This window comes from Diorhabda carinulata, chromosome 6 (genome assembly GCF_026250575.1).
Source record: "Diorhabda carinulata isolate Delta chromosome 6, icDioCari1.1, whole genome shotgun sequence".
In the NCBI taxonomy this organism is placed as follows: Eukaryota; Metazoa; Arthropoda; class Insecta; order Coleoptera; family Chrysomelidae; genus Diorhabda; species Diorhabda carinulata.
In genome coordinates, this window is record NC_079465.1 from 11,452,802 (window position 1) to 11,469,223 (window position 16,422).

Genomic DNA, 16,422 nt, shown 5'->3' on the forward strand with positions numbered 1-16,422 from the left:
AAAATGATAACAGATACATTTCGTGTATAAGATTTCTGTGATACACTTCAATGAATTCTTGATGTAAGGGGGTATCGAGTTGGTTATGACTGATGTTATATCGATTTCTTTCGCGCACTAAACAAGAATGTGTTTTAGAGATAGCCGCTTTTTATATACTTCACAAATTGTTTGTTGTTGAGTTATTTGATTTTATTTTTATTTATAAATTGTAGCTTACTAGACCGGGAAAGTTAGGAAATTATCAGCAATTTTACCCTAAGGAATTTAATCCCACTAATCGAAAACATGTCGACCCAAGATCATTTTCCACTGAAGCGCATTCAAAAATTGAGTCTTTTACTCTGATAATTCTTTCGTTTTTGCAAAAATAATTATAGTTAACAAAATTGTAAGAAATCTTACAGCACTATAAAAAAATTTTTTTTCAACCTTTAGTTTTACGAAATTTTTAACCAATTTAAAAACTTGTTTTTGAGACAAGTTTAATCAAAATATTGAAATAGAATTAATAACCTACGGAAATATGAAGAAAATGTATCGAAAAAAGATTGAAAACTTCAATTTTCAATATTCAAAATAGCAGCGGGGTAAACTGACTATATTTTTGTTTCTAATTGCTGTTCTTTTTGTAAACATTAAAATTTTAAAATGTAGTTTGCTGCAATCGAAAGACTAAGAATTGTAGTTTAATAGACAACATGAACAATATGTTTTTGATATATTTTTATAACGCCTAAACGATTTTCTTCCAAGATTTTCTGTTTAAAAATTGATGTTAGCTTTCGTTATAGATTATAAAAAGATGGGACGTCTAAAACAAATGAAAAAGTTGATGTTATGTTGATTATTTGGCCTTACTTTCCCAAAGTATACCAGGTTAGTTTACTATTGTGTGATCATTAAAGTGCGCTTCTCTTGTTACCAACAAAAAGTTGATAAACTTTTTCATTAAATGCTTTTTTTTATATTAATCAAATTATAAGAGAATCGTATCAAAACTGAATTTTTTTTTCTATATTTTAAGATGAATTTCAAGGAGATAATTTTCAGATAAATTTTTTCACAGCAAGATTTTTCACATTTGTAAAAAGACTAAATGATGTATTGAACATCGTTCTCGAAAATACCCTCCTAAAATGTAAGGACGGTTAATAAATCTAGTTTAAAATATTAGTTTTTAGCCCGCTTCACTTGGTTAATAACAATGAATTAGACGAATTTCAGTCATTTTTGTTCTATAAATAAAAGCATCGTACAGGGTTTTATATAATAAAGTACCTAGGAAAATGAGATTCATCGTTTCATTTCTCTACATATAATAATTAGAGCTGCCTTTTTTGTTTCTGTTAAATACGAACACCCTGTATCGTACAAATAATGTATAAAATTATAAAAAAATTAAAATAATAAATCCTAATTATTATTTACAGAATTTGCAATATACACGTTTTGCTACTTGTCAAATTTATATTTTATCTCATATTATATTTCAGGATACACTAACTCTAACAATAAGTGTAATCTTTATTTCATAAGTCAACACTGAAGATGCAAGAGTATTTTATAGATATTGTAGTACTTTCTAGCAAACTATCCTTTTCTAAATTTTAACATATTTTAATTATTCTGTCTTTCTCATTATTGTCCAATTAGCATACTGATAAGTTTTTTTTGAGATATATGTAAAGTATCAAGTGCATAAAATAAGAGTAAAAATATTATGTTCACATTTTCCAAAATATATACATATACATACCAAAAATTATTTAAAATGAAGCTTCATCTTCTAAATATCTTTTTTACAAATTCAGAAGAAAATTTACCAAAAAATAGAAGTGGTTATACATATGAGTATATCACATAACTAATGTTAACTAGTTGAAAATATTTTGATTTCTGGGAAAAAACGGTCTTCTACGTGACAAAAGGTTCTTTCCCTTTACACCAACCTCAGATTATTCTTACTTTTGACGTCATAGCTCGGTTCAATGTACGTTCCTTTTCAGTCTCACAAGTGAGACCTAATTGGGTTTTTTGCTCTAACAGACGGTTGGATCATTTCACTTGAATGTAAATGGAAAGCAGTTATTATATCCATTATTGGTGTTCAATATTACGTTTACTTATTTTCAGTAAAATTTTTTCCACACGAGGTAGACGAATTTTTTACGTTTTACGGAAATGAAAGGTATATGAAAAAAACGAGATAAAGTATTACATGCAGTATTAGTTTTCAACTTATTTAGTCTATTAAGTTAGAATTTCTGGAGCCGATGGTGATATTCATATTTAAACTACAACTTGACTGAGACAACAACTAAGGCAAATTCATAAACTTGACTTTCTGTTTACCGTTGCCGTTTGCTGTTACAAAATTAAAAACATTGAAATGCATAAAATCATTCATAGTTGCCGTTTGAGGTCGCCGTCAGCCGTTCGTGACAACTTTCATAGCAACAGAAAAGAACCAATCACATCCGTTTGCGTTTGTCACGTGATTTTGACGTATGACGTTAGAGCGTGATGTTGAGGTTATTTCTCTTTCTGTTTGTTTGTTTATAGTGGTATTTTGGATGTGCTTGTTTTCTCTTCATTATTTTCCGTAATATCGTCCAAAAATACTGGATTACAAACAAAAACACAAAAATATCACGAAAACAAAAAGCAGCAAGCACATCAAAAAGAATAACAGAATTTTTAGGTTAACGGCAGCAACATCAAGATTATGAATAGGGTGTAGAATTTGCAACAAACGTTATACGGTAAACGTCACCCGCGAATGGCAAACGGAAAGTCAAGTTTTTGAATCGACCTTTACACTGTCTGACGCGCGTTTCGATAACCAAGTTATCGTCTTACGGAACTGAAGGTAAACTCAATGCGTGTCAGACAGCATAATTGTGAGTGTTGGTGTAGTGGCAGTGTAAGCAGTGCGTTTTTCCTCCATGTCACTAAATACTTCCACAATTCAATCACCACTTTATAGCAATGGTCTGATGAGCAAATCATCAAATTCGATTTCCGAAATTTCTTTATTTCTGCGCACAAAATAACGAATCAATTTAATTAGAAAGTTTGTCTTTGCTTCGGCGAGAGCATCTAACTTTGATGTAGTACTTTCGTATTGCTCTGTACAGTAGCGACAAATTGGTTAGTTGAGAGAAGCTTTTCTTACTTTAAAAGAGTGAAGAACTATTTACTTTATTTCAAGCTAAATTTTATCCATAGAGTCAGATCTAATGAATAAGGACCTCAAAAATGTATTACAGTTTAAGTTAAAAACATCACAACAGATAATAAAATATTCATTTTATTGTTGTTAAACTTTGATTGTGATAACAAATATGTATCAAAGTTACTCACTGGTTATATAAACTTTATTTATATTATATGAATGTTGAATAGTTTCTTCGCTTAAAATAATGTTCTCTATCAATTGTTTGCCGTGAAAATTTTATTGATGAAAAGTGTAATTTAAATAATTGTGAAAGTAAAGTGAAGTAAATCCGCCACTGGTTACAATCAGTGAAATCTTGGCTTTTTTGAAATGTACTGCGCCATTTTAAATCATTTAAGCTATTTTCGTCTAATGAGCGACATTATAAATGGACAATTGTAATGGTAGCTTGAAGTATGGGAAATATTTTTGGTATAAATTAAGTAAATAAAACAGAACACATTCAATTGCTAAATAAGTTGAATTGTAAAATAAAAGTAAACAAAAAAAATAATTATAAAATATTCTAAAATAGCGAATATCTACAAGACAAAGCTTCAAACATAAACTAATCATTATATATGAGATTTATATTAAGGAAATAGAAACACAATTCTTCATTTCAATGACTATTTCCTTCGAAAAATTTAAGCCAACCAAAAATTGATAATATTGATAATATAACTTGTGAGTATGAATAATAGTCAATACAGAGTTTCAACTTGAGCCATAAATAAAATATATATTTAAAAAGGATAGTTTTTAGTACAGTACTGCAGACATCACAATAAAAACAATTGTAAACTTTAACATTCAAAATACTTACTACCCCAGAAACTAAATGCATCTTTAAGAAAAAATGATTAACACAACCATTTGACATTAATCATTACTCTGACGTTACTAACAGTATATATGAGTAAACACATTTTCTACAGACAGTGGAATTAAACACTTACATAAGTGAAAAGATATGTTCTTTTGGTTGCCGTACTGTTCTTCTATCCATAAATATTCATGTTGAAATCTTCAGACAACTGTTTTCAAATCTTTTAGTCTAGTCGTAGGAAAGTTTTTTGCAATCAGATGTATAAAAATCGCCCAATTTATATTTTTATTTTACAATGAGTATATATTGATTCACACTGTAAGCTTCTATCAAACTTTGTATTTGTATTTGTTTTAGAACGCACAATGGAAAATGTACAAACCAACTATTGCCAGTTAGTTTTGACTTCACAACGTTGTGATTAATTTTATTTGAAAGTATGACGTATGTTAAATCTACTATGTAACAAAATCTTGATACGTTTTCATTGCACTACTAGCCTAATAGATTAACTAAATTACCAATGCTAGACAAGCTAAAATAAAAATAATGTATTGACTAGTATGAGCACACGAGTATTTTCAAAAGTGATGTACTGGAAAAAACTAGGTTTTCCATTAAACAATAGGGAAAAAATAATTTAAGAAACTCTCAAAGTCTAGTTAACTATATTCTTGGAAAATATAACCAAATCAAACAGAACTAGAACAAAAAATTTCAAAAATATTACAAAAAAATGAAAAGTAATTGAACAAGTCGTTTATCATTTGATGTAATATACATTATTATTGATTACGACTTGGAAGAAGACAACATGCAATTCAAGACGCAATATATCTTGATAAAAAGCATGCGCAGGTGGAATTCAGCTGATCAATAAATGTAAGATATCGGATTTCGAGAAGGTATTTGACAGTAATCAGAAATAAATTTATTTTTATTTTTACTCATCTAAGAAATCTCAAAAAATCCTAAAACTTACATTTTTTTCACATTATTTGTTAAAAGCGATAATTTTAATAACGAAATTCGTTAATTTAAATAGTTTGTCATGTCAAAAAAACCAATCAGCTGCGAGTGACGTCACTATATAGTGAACGATTAAAGCCATTGTTGTTTTGGCTATCAATGCACCAGTAATTTTGTATTCTTGTTATTTACAGACGAATTTTCGGATTTATACCTAAATCAAGTTTTGGTTTGTGTACTTTAACGACTCTTACAGTACTTAAAATTGATATTAAGAGCTTAAACTTTGCGAAAATTTTTTTTCTATATGTAGATTAATATTTTGCTTGAGCACCGGAAAAAAATTTTTTAGGAAATGTATCACCCTACTGCTCATCTTCCCCCTCAAACGGGATTCCAACACGTTATATCCCGTTTAGTCGCTGCCATATAAACATGACTGTTGGTATTGATCCTCCCACCAAGTGTGAATTGCGAGTTGTGAAGGAAAGGGGTGCAGTGGAAATCCATTGAAGAATGAGTCGAGTGTATGGAGTCACCAATATGAGTGATGTCGAAAATTTAAAGATGACCGAAATGATGTTCATGATGAAGGGGTTCAAGGACGCAAGTCTATCACAACAGACGACATTATTTAGCAAGTTGACCAAATGATTAGGGAAACTCGAAGTTTCGCCATAAGTGAATTATCGATACAATTTCCGGATATGCCCCATATTCTATCGTTACTAATCAGATGCGCTCGTTGGTTTTCATCAATGTTGACTGACAATCACAAATCTTTCCGAATAGGTGCAGATTTGGAGTTAACTTGACAAGATACGGAGAAAGTGATGAGACATAACACATTAGACATTATTCATATGCTATATTTTGACAAGAAATTGCACGTTGTCTTGCTCCATGTCAAGCGGATTTTGAAATAGTTATACACTATTTCACCTTACTGGTAATACTGTTGTTTTATTTGGTCCTGTAATATTTCTGACTTTCTAACTTTTTATTCTGAAATTTTTACTATCGATATTTTTGAGAATTACTTAAAATACTGAGTAGAAACTACTTTATTGATTTATTTCAACAATTTACGCAACAATTTATCTGAAACTTTATTTAAAAGGATAAACTCAAGAATTTACATTAAAATATTTTCTCAGTATTGATAATTCAGCTTATTTAAAATGAGATAAAATAGAAATAAAAAGATATTCTATCATCCAAAAAATATGTTCAAAATTTTTGTTTATACATCTACTCAACCGTTTTGGAAAAGTTGAATTTATTACATTAAAAAACGTGAATTATTACCTATACCACGATTGTGTGTGAAATTTTCGGTTCCTTTAATTTGCATATGGAACTAATTTGATAGTTTTCGCATCATTCTTTCTTAAAAAAATTTCATATCTGGGGTATAATACTTGGAAAATATCATGGCAATTTATTATCTCAATCTACCATTTTGGCTCCGTATATTCTATAAAGGCTAGAAATTTTAGGCCAAAATATATAAATTTTGACTTTCAGATTCCGATCAACGAGCTAAGGAAAGAAACACACAGAAAATGATATTTTTCTACGTACTTAATTCTTGGAGCTATTTTATTTAAACTGCTAAGTACAGGTTAGTTTATAAAAAATAAATAAATATTTACAGTCACCTGTGAAATTTGATTAGACTGATCAAATCATTCAAGATAACCGATTTTTACCAGTCAATAAACAACATCCTGTACTCAACTAGCTGTCTTACAAAAATACCTCACCGTCTGTGCGTTTCTGCTTAGCTCTAACGTAGAGTTACGCATCACTATAGTGGTTTTGATCACTAATTTGGCGTATAATTTTTTTAGGTTTGTCCAGTTCTTCCTGCATGTGCCTAAATCTAACGAAGCCTTGCTCATCTACCAACATTGAATCTTGCATTTGATGCCTGTCGTGATTCGGTAATGTTTGAACTCCGAGGTGTGGCCTTGGATGGTTTTTGCGCGCTCTCCCTGTCGATCTACGACCCGAAGTATTCGAACTGTTTCTTGAACGCCGGTCGAAATCAGATCGTTCGAATTCGTGTCTTGTTCTTTCATATTGATGCGAATTAGGATTATCGACGGGTTCGCTGTATATATTCCTTTCCGAATTATTTCCAAACATATCCTGTTGGTAATCTTCGTTATTATATTCTATATCATATTTAGGTTTGACATAGTATTTAGCTGAATCGTAGGCCTTTCTGCCTGAAGACCTTTCATTTCTCAAAGAATTTTGAACAGAATTGTGTGCACCTCTTTCGAAATTACCCGAATTCGGTTGTGTGAAATTACTCAAACTAGATCCGTCCACGTTTTGTCGAGAATCAAATCTATCCGATCCCCATTTCGGCCGTTCAAATCTATCGAAATTACTACTTCGTTCACTATCGCTTTGATACCTTTCTAACGTGGATTTTTTGTCGAATGAATCATTTTGGAAAGCGTTTTTCAGTAAATTTGGTCTTTCTATAGGTTCTGTAGGAATATTATCCATAATCATTTCTTGTCTACTATAGTTCAATGCATTAGGGTTAGTATTGCAATTATTTGGGTAAATATTATCGGTACTTGAATCGCTTGTCGTACAAGGGAATAGAGGGAAACCACCAGTCGACTGTTTTTCTCTTTGAGACATTTTCAAACTAACTACAATAGCTAGTAAAGTTATAATGGAAATTTCTATTAATCTAACAGACAGTTCGAAACTCCAAAGTATCCAATGGTGTTTAATTTCTTTGTTAAAACGATCTACTTTAATGAAGAAAAGCGCGTAAACTTGAACAAGTCCTAAAAGTATGAATAAAAGAGCAACAGCTATAGTAATATGACTAGCGTAAGAAATATTTTGAGTACACATTTCAGATAAGTTTTGGCTTTTCTTTGCAAGAACATTTTTAATGATTTTATACAAATAGAGATAACTGAAACCGAGAGCCCAAGCCAGCAGTACGAAGGAAGGTTTGCAAACAGTTAAACTGGCTTTATCGAAATAACCCAGGGTTTCTACAATACTTACACAGAAGCAAAGAGCTATATGAAGTAGCGCTACTGCTATTAGAAATACAGGTCGTGTTTTAATCTCAAGATGCGTTAAAGTCCTTTTTAATAAAAACAGTATCAATACAGCAAAAGTAGTTGCAAGAAGACTTAATGGGAAATTGTGAAGAAAATCGTAAAGGAAAATGTTAAAAGAATTGTATAGATTGTAAGGATCGTACACCAAATAGAATATACGTAACACGCATATTACAGTTAGCATCAAGTGTATTGTAAGAAAATAACTCTTAGAGAACATATGTGGATCGTTTTCGTAACGAATTAATTTAAAAATGGAAAACGTAGCTAATAATATGTATCCAAACACAACCAAATAAACATGAACGTTCCAACATATTAACCATATCTCATCGGATTTAGCTATAGTAACGTTCATCTCTTTGTTCAAATCTTTTTCTTTGACGTTGGGCAGATTAAGTACATCTGACATTTGTGTAGTTACATCCTCTGGATTATTTTTCTTTTCGGATATTGTGTTATCCTTTTTTATAGTTACACTTTCTGAACGATCAGGCGGGCCAGTATCTTGATTAAAATCCTTTTTTGAATTATTTTCATCATTTTTTGTGTCTTCTAGTTTTGTCTTCGTATATTCAGTTTCGCTTGTATCACCTACTTTTGAACTCGGTTCTGCTGGTGGAATTCTTGTTTTAGTTATTTTTGGTTCAAAATGTTGTAGATTAGGTGTTGCAGTAACAGTTCTTAGAAGTATGTCAGAAATGTCTTCGTGTCTACCATTGGATCCACTTAAAATTCTTGTAATGGCAGGTATTGCAGGTATTTTTTCGTACTCAAAATTACTTTCGGACAAATTTCTATTATGTCCATGGAATTCACCTACTCTTACATTGTGAGAAGGGGTATTTAGCGATTTTTTCTTTTCGTTCTTCTCTGGCGAACTATGATTTGGATTAGGAGGACGATACTGCTCATTATTATTGACATTCGGTCTTTCAGGTACTTTTTCCACATTTACTTTAGGTAAATCTGGCCTAAAAGGTATTCTGTCTTTAGTAGGCATCAGACTGGGTGGAGGAATAGGTCTGCGATTAGCATAGCTATCTGAGTTTGTGCCTCTTAAGGTAGGTTTGTCCGCAAAAGGATTTTGGTATTCTGGGGGGAGCGGAGGAGTGAAAAATGATCGACTTGGTGGAACGTAACTAGGTGGTTCTTTGCCATAAATGGATTTTGTCGGTCTGACATTCTTCAGAAGATTATATGAAGTAGTGGTTTTATAAATATTTTCAGTAACTTGTTCGGCATTATTATTATTTAAATTAAAATCGGGTTTTAATCGATCATTGTTGTATCTGTTGGGATTGTTGTAATGTTTATTATTATTGTTTTTAAGAATATCAGCAGCAGGAGCTGATGTAGGTAGAGCGTGATCCTTTTCAAGGTCTGCACCATATCCGATATCCAAATCTCGTCTACTATTCTCGCTCTCGAAATCGGGTTGTTCAAATTCCACGTTGGATCTATCGGGAATAGTATCTACCCTCAACCATTCGTCGTTACCATTAATATATCGATAAGTCGTTAATAATGGAGTGACTAAAGTTGTCACAGGATAAACGTTATCGGGTATAGAACGTTTAGTAGTGCTTCCATAAGCTACTTTATTGAAAACGGCAGCGATGCTTTGTTCCAAATTAATTTTATCCATCAATTGTTCCTTTTTATCGAACTCATCGTTGAAACCGTTTACTTTTGCGAAAGACATCAACAACACGGCAATAAGCAAAATCCCACTCGAATGCGAGTTCCTCTTTACAATTGACCATTGACTTTTATATAGGCACATAAATATTTTCCATAGACTTAATATTAACAAATAACTAAATTGGGTACAGTGTTTTTCACAATATAAACAATCACAGATAACATAGTTGCCTCGGGAGACATTACTGTTTTCAATCTTATTATTTAAATCACTACAATAGCCTGGGCCACATTCAACCGTTCTTCTAGAAAGTTCATGATCGGAGTCCTCTTCTGTAACGTCAAAACAACAACGGTCATCTCTGTATCCAGGGTGAATCCTGTTTTCTTCTTTGTCAAATATTCTTGGTTCTACATGCCTAATGACGACACCGGCATCAAGAAGAAAACTCGTACAATTCAAGTCCATATTAGGTATGTAATCAGAACCTCGTATTAACAAATTCATCAGTCTGTTGTCTCCGATTTGGATGACATTGCGCTCTACGCTTGAGATCATTTACCTGTCATTCTAATAACAGATCGGATGTAAGTAGTAGTAGTAGTAGTAAGAGATGTTCCAAGCTGCAGCTAATTGGGAATTATCAGATGGTATATACCTGCAACAACAGAAAAAAATGGTTAATAAAATATAATAATTGAATTAAAAATTTTTTATAATAAAAATATATATGAATAAAATGATTTAACTTTGTAGAGCATATATACAAAAAATAAACGTAAATTACATACAAAAATTTCGTTTGTTTCGCCAGACGTTGGATTGGATTATAGAAGATCTAATGCGTAATTGATTGTAGTTCAGTACAGGATGGTCCCAGAAGACCTGGTCCAATAAAAAAAACACTAAAATTTTGAGAAAAATATATTTCTTGTTCAACGTAATCTCCTTTTAGCTCCTTCCCAGTTATGTTCAATAAGTTCTATACCCTTTTTATAATAAGAATAGTCAAGCTCCTCAAAATAGCCATGAACTGCAGACATCACCTCTTCATTGATGGAAAATACACTAAGCCATTTTGGGAGCCAAGTCTGGGAACAGAAAATAATCTGAAGGGGCTAAGCAATTCACTTTAATTCATTCATTTTGGCCATTACAATGCCAAATGCGACCGTTTTTACTTAATTGCTTTGCCCAAACGTTGCAATAAGTTCTCATAATACTTGTCGTTGATAGTTTTTCTTTTATCAAGATAGTTAATGAAAATTATCAAACGCGCATCTCAAAAAATACGAAGCCATGACCTTACCTCCAAATGGAACGGTCTTCGCTTTTGTTGGAGGCGGTTCTCTCATTTGAGTCCATTGTTTTAATTGTTCTTTTGTTTAGGGTCTGTAGTGATGGACCCACGTGTCATCCGTGGTTATGAAACGGCGAAAAAATTCGGCTTTATTTATGTGAAACATTGCCAAATAGTAGATGGAAACATATCCACGATGCTGTTTTTGTTCCACTGTGAGCAGACGCTTCCATTTTGCACACGCTTTCTCATGTCAAAAGTTTCAGTAAATATGCGAAGTACCATACATTTTGAAACGTCTTTTATGTCTGCTAGCTCGTGCAATTCAGTCGACGATCACCAAGAGTAGAATCTAGCTCAGCTTTAATATTGTTTGGGCTAACGCCTTTCAAATAAAAGTATTGTACCTATCACGTAACGATAACCAATTTTTTCCATGTTTATAAATTCATTGAAAACGGTCACTATTGATAGCTGCCAAACAAATACTAAACAAAGTGGTGTCTTGAAACATATACTATATATGTTACAGGAAAAGTAGATTGTTAGGGAGAGTTGACTCTGCCTAGGAAGTGTTAACTCTTACTAAAAGTTTCAGTAAAAGTTGGATGAGAATAAACAAATCAACTTTACCTAGGAAGAGTTAAGTATACCTACTGTGGTTTAGTAAAAGTTTATTCTGAGATGTTGCTCTTCGCATATAACTGCGCGCGCTATCTTTGTTTTGTTTATGTTTATTCCTGCTCTAGTTGTTTTTACTGTCTTTACCGTTGTCTTCCCGTTCACGTGTCTATTTGATGCTATTAACAACAGCGACCAAGGATTTAGTAAGTGTTTACATTTCATTAATTAGTTGCAGTTTGTTATAAAATTTCATTAATAGCCCAGTAATAGAAGTAGTTTAAAGTTGTAAAGTTATCTACTTAATGTGTGTCGTGATTCTCCGAATTTGAGGTTAGATTAGGTTAGGTTATGTTTTTGCTTTTATATTTGTTTTTCATTTTATTTTTTTTTTATTTATTTATTAGGAAGACTGTTTTTCCTTACGGAAAGTCAACTTTCACTAAATCAAGGTAGTAAGAATATAATTTCATCAGATATAGTCAACTCTGACTTTCTTGTTGATTAAAATATCACTGTTTCCATTTAATCAATTTTTCCTGAAAATATCAGTAAGAGTCGACTTTACCAAGGCCAAATCGGTTTTCCCCTAACAAAAAGTCAACTTTTACTAACTCAAGGCAGTAAGAGTATACTTTCCCTAGGTCTAGTCTAATAATCGTTTTTTAACGAGATAATCGCGAAAAAGCGTTTGTTGTTACCTTTGATGTCGAGTAAGCTTTTTAGCGGCACATGTATCAATGAAGAATTCTGTTAGAAATAATAAAACGAAGATTGATGCAAAAATTCAGCTTTTCCTAAATTTTTTCAAAGTTTTGAATTCTTTTGTTTGTATTCACTGAATTATAACGAGATTGGAATATTATGTAAGGTACATGATGAATTTTTGGATCTAGTTTGGTAAGATGGTAAGAGTGAAATTGGACTATTAAATTTTATTGTAAAGCTTTGGATGAACATTTTGCAACAGAGCACCAAGTCGCACAACTTCGCCAGCTTTCCCACAATCTTCATGTAGTTCTTTGCGACTTTTGGCACTGTTACAGATTTAATCATCTAAAAGGACATGAATCCAATGAAAAAGAGACGGTTGAAACTTATACCACGAATGCAATGGAGCCAATTTCAAATACTGACTTCTAATACCGGTGGGAACGTGTTATACAACCAAATGGAGACTACTTTGAATAATATCACTCAGCGCATGATAATAAGGACACTATTGCGGAGATACGAAGGTAGGTGAGACACTTTTAGGATAAATTTCGTACACTGTCGCGGGTTCTGATAACCTAATTATCGTCTTCAGAGACCGAAGGTAAACTCGATCTGTGTAGATGATAACTTTCTTAACAAAACGTATACGAATTGTGAAAAATTCTAAATCAGACTTTCGCCGTTCAGCCTGATTTCTTAGTTAACATATTTTTGAGCGAGTTCTTTAGGATGAAAAATACATGATAATACTTTAGCGCTAAATGTTAAAAATGTGTGGATGCAGATAACAATGAACTTTGCTTTACATTTTTACTTTACTTTTATTGCGACTTCTTTGTTATTTCTGACTGTTAAGAGATGAGGTTTGAAAAATGTTTGTTGAAAGTCATAAAAGTATGTTTTAATACATTGTCTAGACTGTTACTAACCACTGTATAATGTTATAAAAGTACATTTGTTTGGATTAAACAATTATGTCGTCTACACGTATCTAAGTTTTAAGTAATCCTTGGAAACAACTACAACTTAAAAATAACAATCAACAAAGCGACCCAGCTGGTGTATGATATATTACCAAGAAAAGACAAAGACAAACAAATAGTCGGTTCCGCGGGTTCGAAATCTTAATTGTTTAGTATAAAAAAGAAGAGAAAACAATTTCCGGTTCATGTAGTTTGTATTTGTTTGAAAGCACATGGGCCTATTAAATTATCATTATTATTGTCTGAGTTTGTGCTACGGTGCATGTGTGCAAGAAGAAATGTCACATTTGAAAGAAAAGCCGTAATTAATTACTTATAATGTTCTGTAAGGTTTACACATTTATTCGAATTTAAAGTTCGACATGAACTAAACATTTATTACCAGAAAGAAAACGAGTTTAATAATAGTAATTTGTAAAATTACAGGTTTATTACACATTTTTCAAAACGTAGGCATCAATTAGTCGAAACGTAAAAGTAGACGTTTGTTAATATTAATGTACAAAATATATTGTGAAATTCAACAACACGTTTGGAGAATCACAAAGTTAAAGAAAATGCTAATGCATAATCTTAAAAATATCATTTTTTATTATCAATAGAATATTCGTCACCGTATACAGGGTGTTTCAAAAAAGGGACCTCGTCTCTAGAATAGGTACAAAATTGAAAATAATTGAGAATCTCTATTCCATATGCACGATTTAGCTCCACTGCACTTTAACGGAAGGTCTCGTAATAGGTTGAGTGATTATTTTCTACATCAATGTATTGGTAGAGGTGCAAAACCTCCGATTCTGTGGTCTCCTCGGTCTTGTGATTTCAATCCTTTGGACTTCACAGTTTAGAGACATCTCAGGAAAATGGTGTATACTACGAATGTAAATTCACGTCAAGAAGTGGAAGAGAGAATTTAACGACATTTTAATGACCCCATAGCAGATCCTAAACCGTTTAGAAGATTAATGGATTCTGCAGAAAGTTTATTTTAATAGAAATGACTCATATTGTAGTATGGAGAATAATATATATTTTAGTTAGATAAAACATCAATTAACGAGAGGCATACACCAAATACATTATTGAAAAATCTAAAGTTAAATCTACCAACAGAAAAAGAGGCGCGGACTTACAATAGTACACATCGGCAGATCAAACGGTTTTGTTGAGGGTTGGTTATTGTCTTTTTAATTTACTCATACTGGTGAATACCATGAGGACATGAATGCTGATGTCTGAGTAAATGACAGATCTTCTTCCTCATAACTGTATAATAGAAATGGATAATGCAAATTATTACTCGAAGCTTCTAGAAATATTGCCCAGGACCAAGAGATTGAAAATATATTCTTTGTGTTGCCTTCATAAAGATAAATTTAAAAAAATGAAATCGATAAATAGACATCATTGCGAACTAAACCCTATTGAACTGAAATGGGCACAGATAAAGAAACAAGTTTCAAGAAAATATAATTCTTTCGAACAGTTTTTGGAGGCTGTAAATAATGTGAAGCTTGAAAACTGGGAAAAGGCAATAAATCATACGATGAAAGAAGGAGAAGAGAAAATATGGAAAATTGACAATATTACTGATGAAATGATCGTACAATTCATAGTCAATTTTTAGAAAAAGTTCTTCTTTACTTTCAGCTGTTTAGGAGTTATAATTATGTGAAAATATACGAAAATACTGGAGGTATAACATCAAAAAATATTTTAACTGTGTACTAAAAGTGATACACCTATAAATAACGAATGCTTTATTATTTTGATACCATCACATCTAAAATAATAGACTTTGATAAATGTTTTTTACAATATAAATTACTATATTCATACCGAAAGGAACAAGAGATGAATATACAAAAAATCAATTAGCTATCCCGAAAAGCTAAAATAAATACATGACATAATGTGAACAATTATTCGAGCTCTACACGATAGCTACGAGAAATTGATTACAAACAAAGAAAAGCCTTAGTTGTTGCGGATATGGATGCATGGCACTTTCCAAATTGAAGCTTTTTTTCCATTTCGATTGAAGTATCTTCAAACATTTGATTTGGATGCATCAACCGCTTTTTCGTGTGTAGAAAATCGTTAACCTCGCAATTTATTTTTGATCTGAGGGAATAAGAAGAAATCATTAGTTTCTGTTTGAACCAATTTTCGAACAAACATCTCCAGTTATTCCGAAAAAAACAGGCGACCATTTGCTTTAAAGTGTTTCGTGCGCGAACAGCTTATGTTGGTTTTGTCTCGTCTTGAAAGACCCTTACAGTTGATTGTTGTTTAATTTTAGAATTTCAGAATTTTTTTACATCAATCGACATAAACTTTTTCTGAGCGATTATAAAATTATGCGGTGGCCAACGCGAAAAAATCCCTTCGATAGCCAAATGCACATGCAATATTAAATGTATACGAGTAGAACTACAGCATCAATTTTTTCTAGCACAACAGCCGATTTTGGACGACCCTCACGACATTCATCCTATAACGGAGTCGACCACGATTCATATATGGAACACGTTGAGACGAATGTATGGATTATGGATGCGAGTAATTGGATCGAAAAAGTATTAAAAATTGAACGTAACATACAACTGCAATGTTATTGGGAAAGAAGTCATGACGGAAAAAGTCAATTAAATTGAATACAATTATAATAGTGAAATTCTACATCTACCCCTAGAAAATCCACTAATTTTCAAAACTATAAATATGATATCGATTGTTTAATGGAGTGTCGTGAAGATATGACAGATGAGATTAATAGAGTAACCGTTATTAAGTTTTCAATACAATTTGATTGATATATAGACAAGAACATGAAATGTTTTGTGATCATAAGTCAAGTTCGACTCTCCCTTGTACAAGTCCGTGATATGTTCTCATTAACAATGTCCTTTTGAAATCCTTCATAACATACTGTTTACCACCAGTTCCCCAACACTTTGATTGCATTGTTTAGTACGCCTTTCGCTAATCAAGTTATCATCTTCCAAGTAAATTAGCTCTTATTAACAGTTAA

At 31.9% G+C, this 16,422-nt stretch overlaps 1 protein-coding gene across 18 annotated transcripts in view; it reads right to left on the reverse strand.

The window, feature by feature from the left end:
* LOC130895024 (uncharacterized) overlaps positions 1 to 16,422 on the reverse strand; it is a 721,573-nt gene that overhangs the window by 195,273 nt on the left and 509,878 nt on the right. For 17 of the 18 annotated variants that reach the window (XM_057802118.1, XM_057802119.1, XM_057802122.1 and 14 more), the window contains one exon: positions 210 to 10,425. In XM_057802118.1, coding sequence (XP_057658101.1) covers positions 6,819 to 10,325 — 3,507 coding nt within the window. In that variant the 5' untranslated portion in view covers positions 10,326 to 10,425 and the 3' untranslated portion in view covers positions 210 to 6,818. Of the gene's footprint in view, positions 1 to 209; positions 10,426 to 16,422 lie in introns of those variants that run through there. The other variant, XR_009059419.1, reaches the window with a different exon arrangement.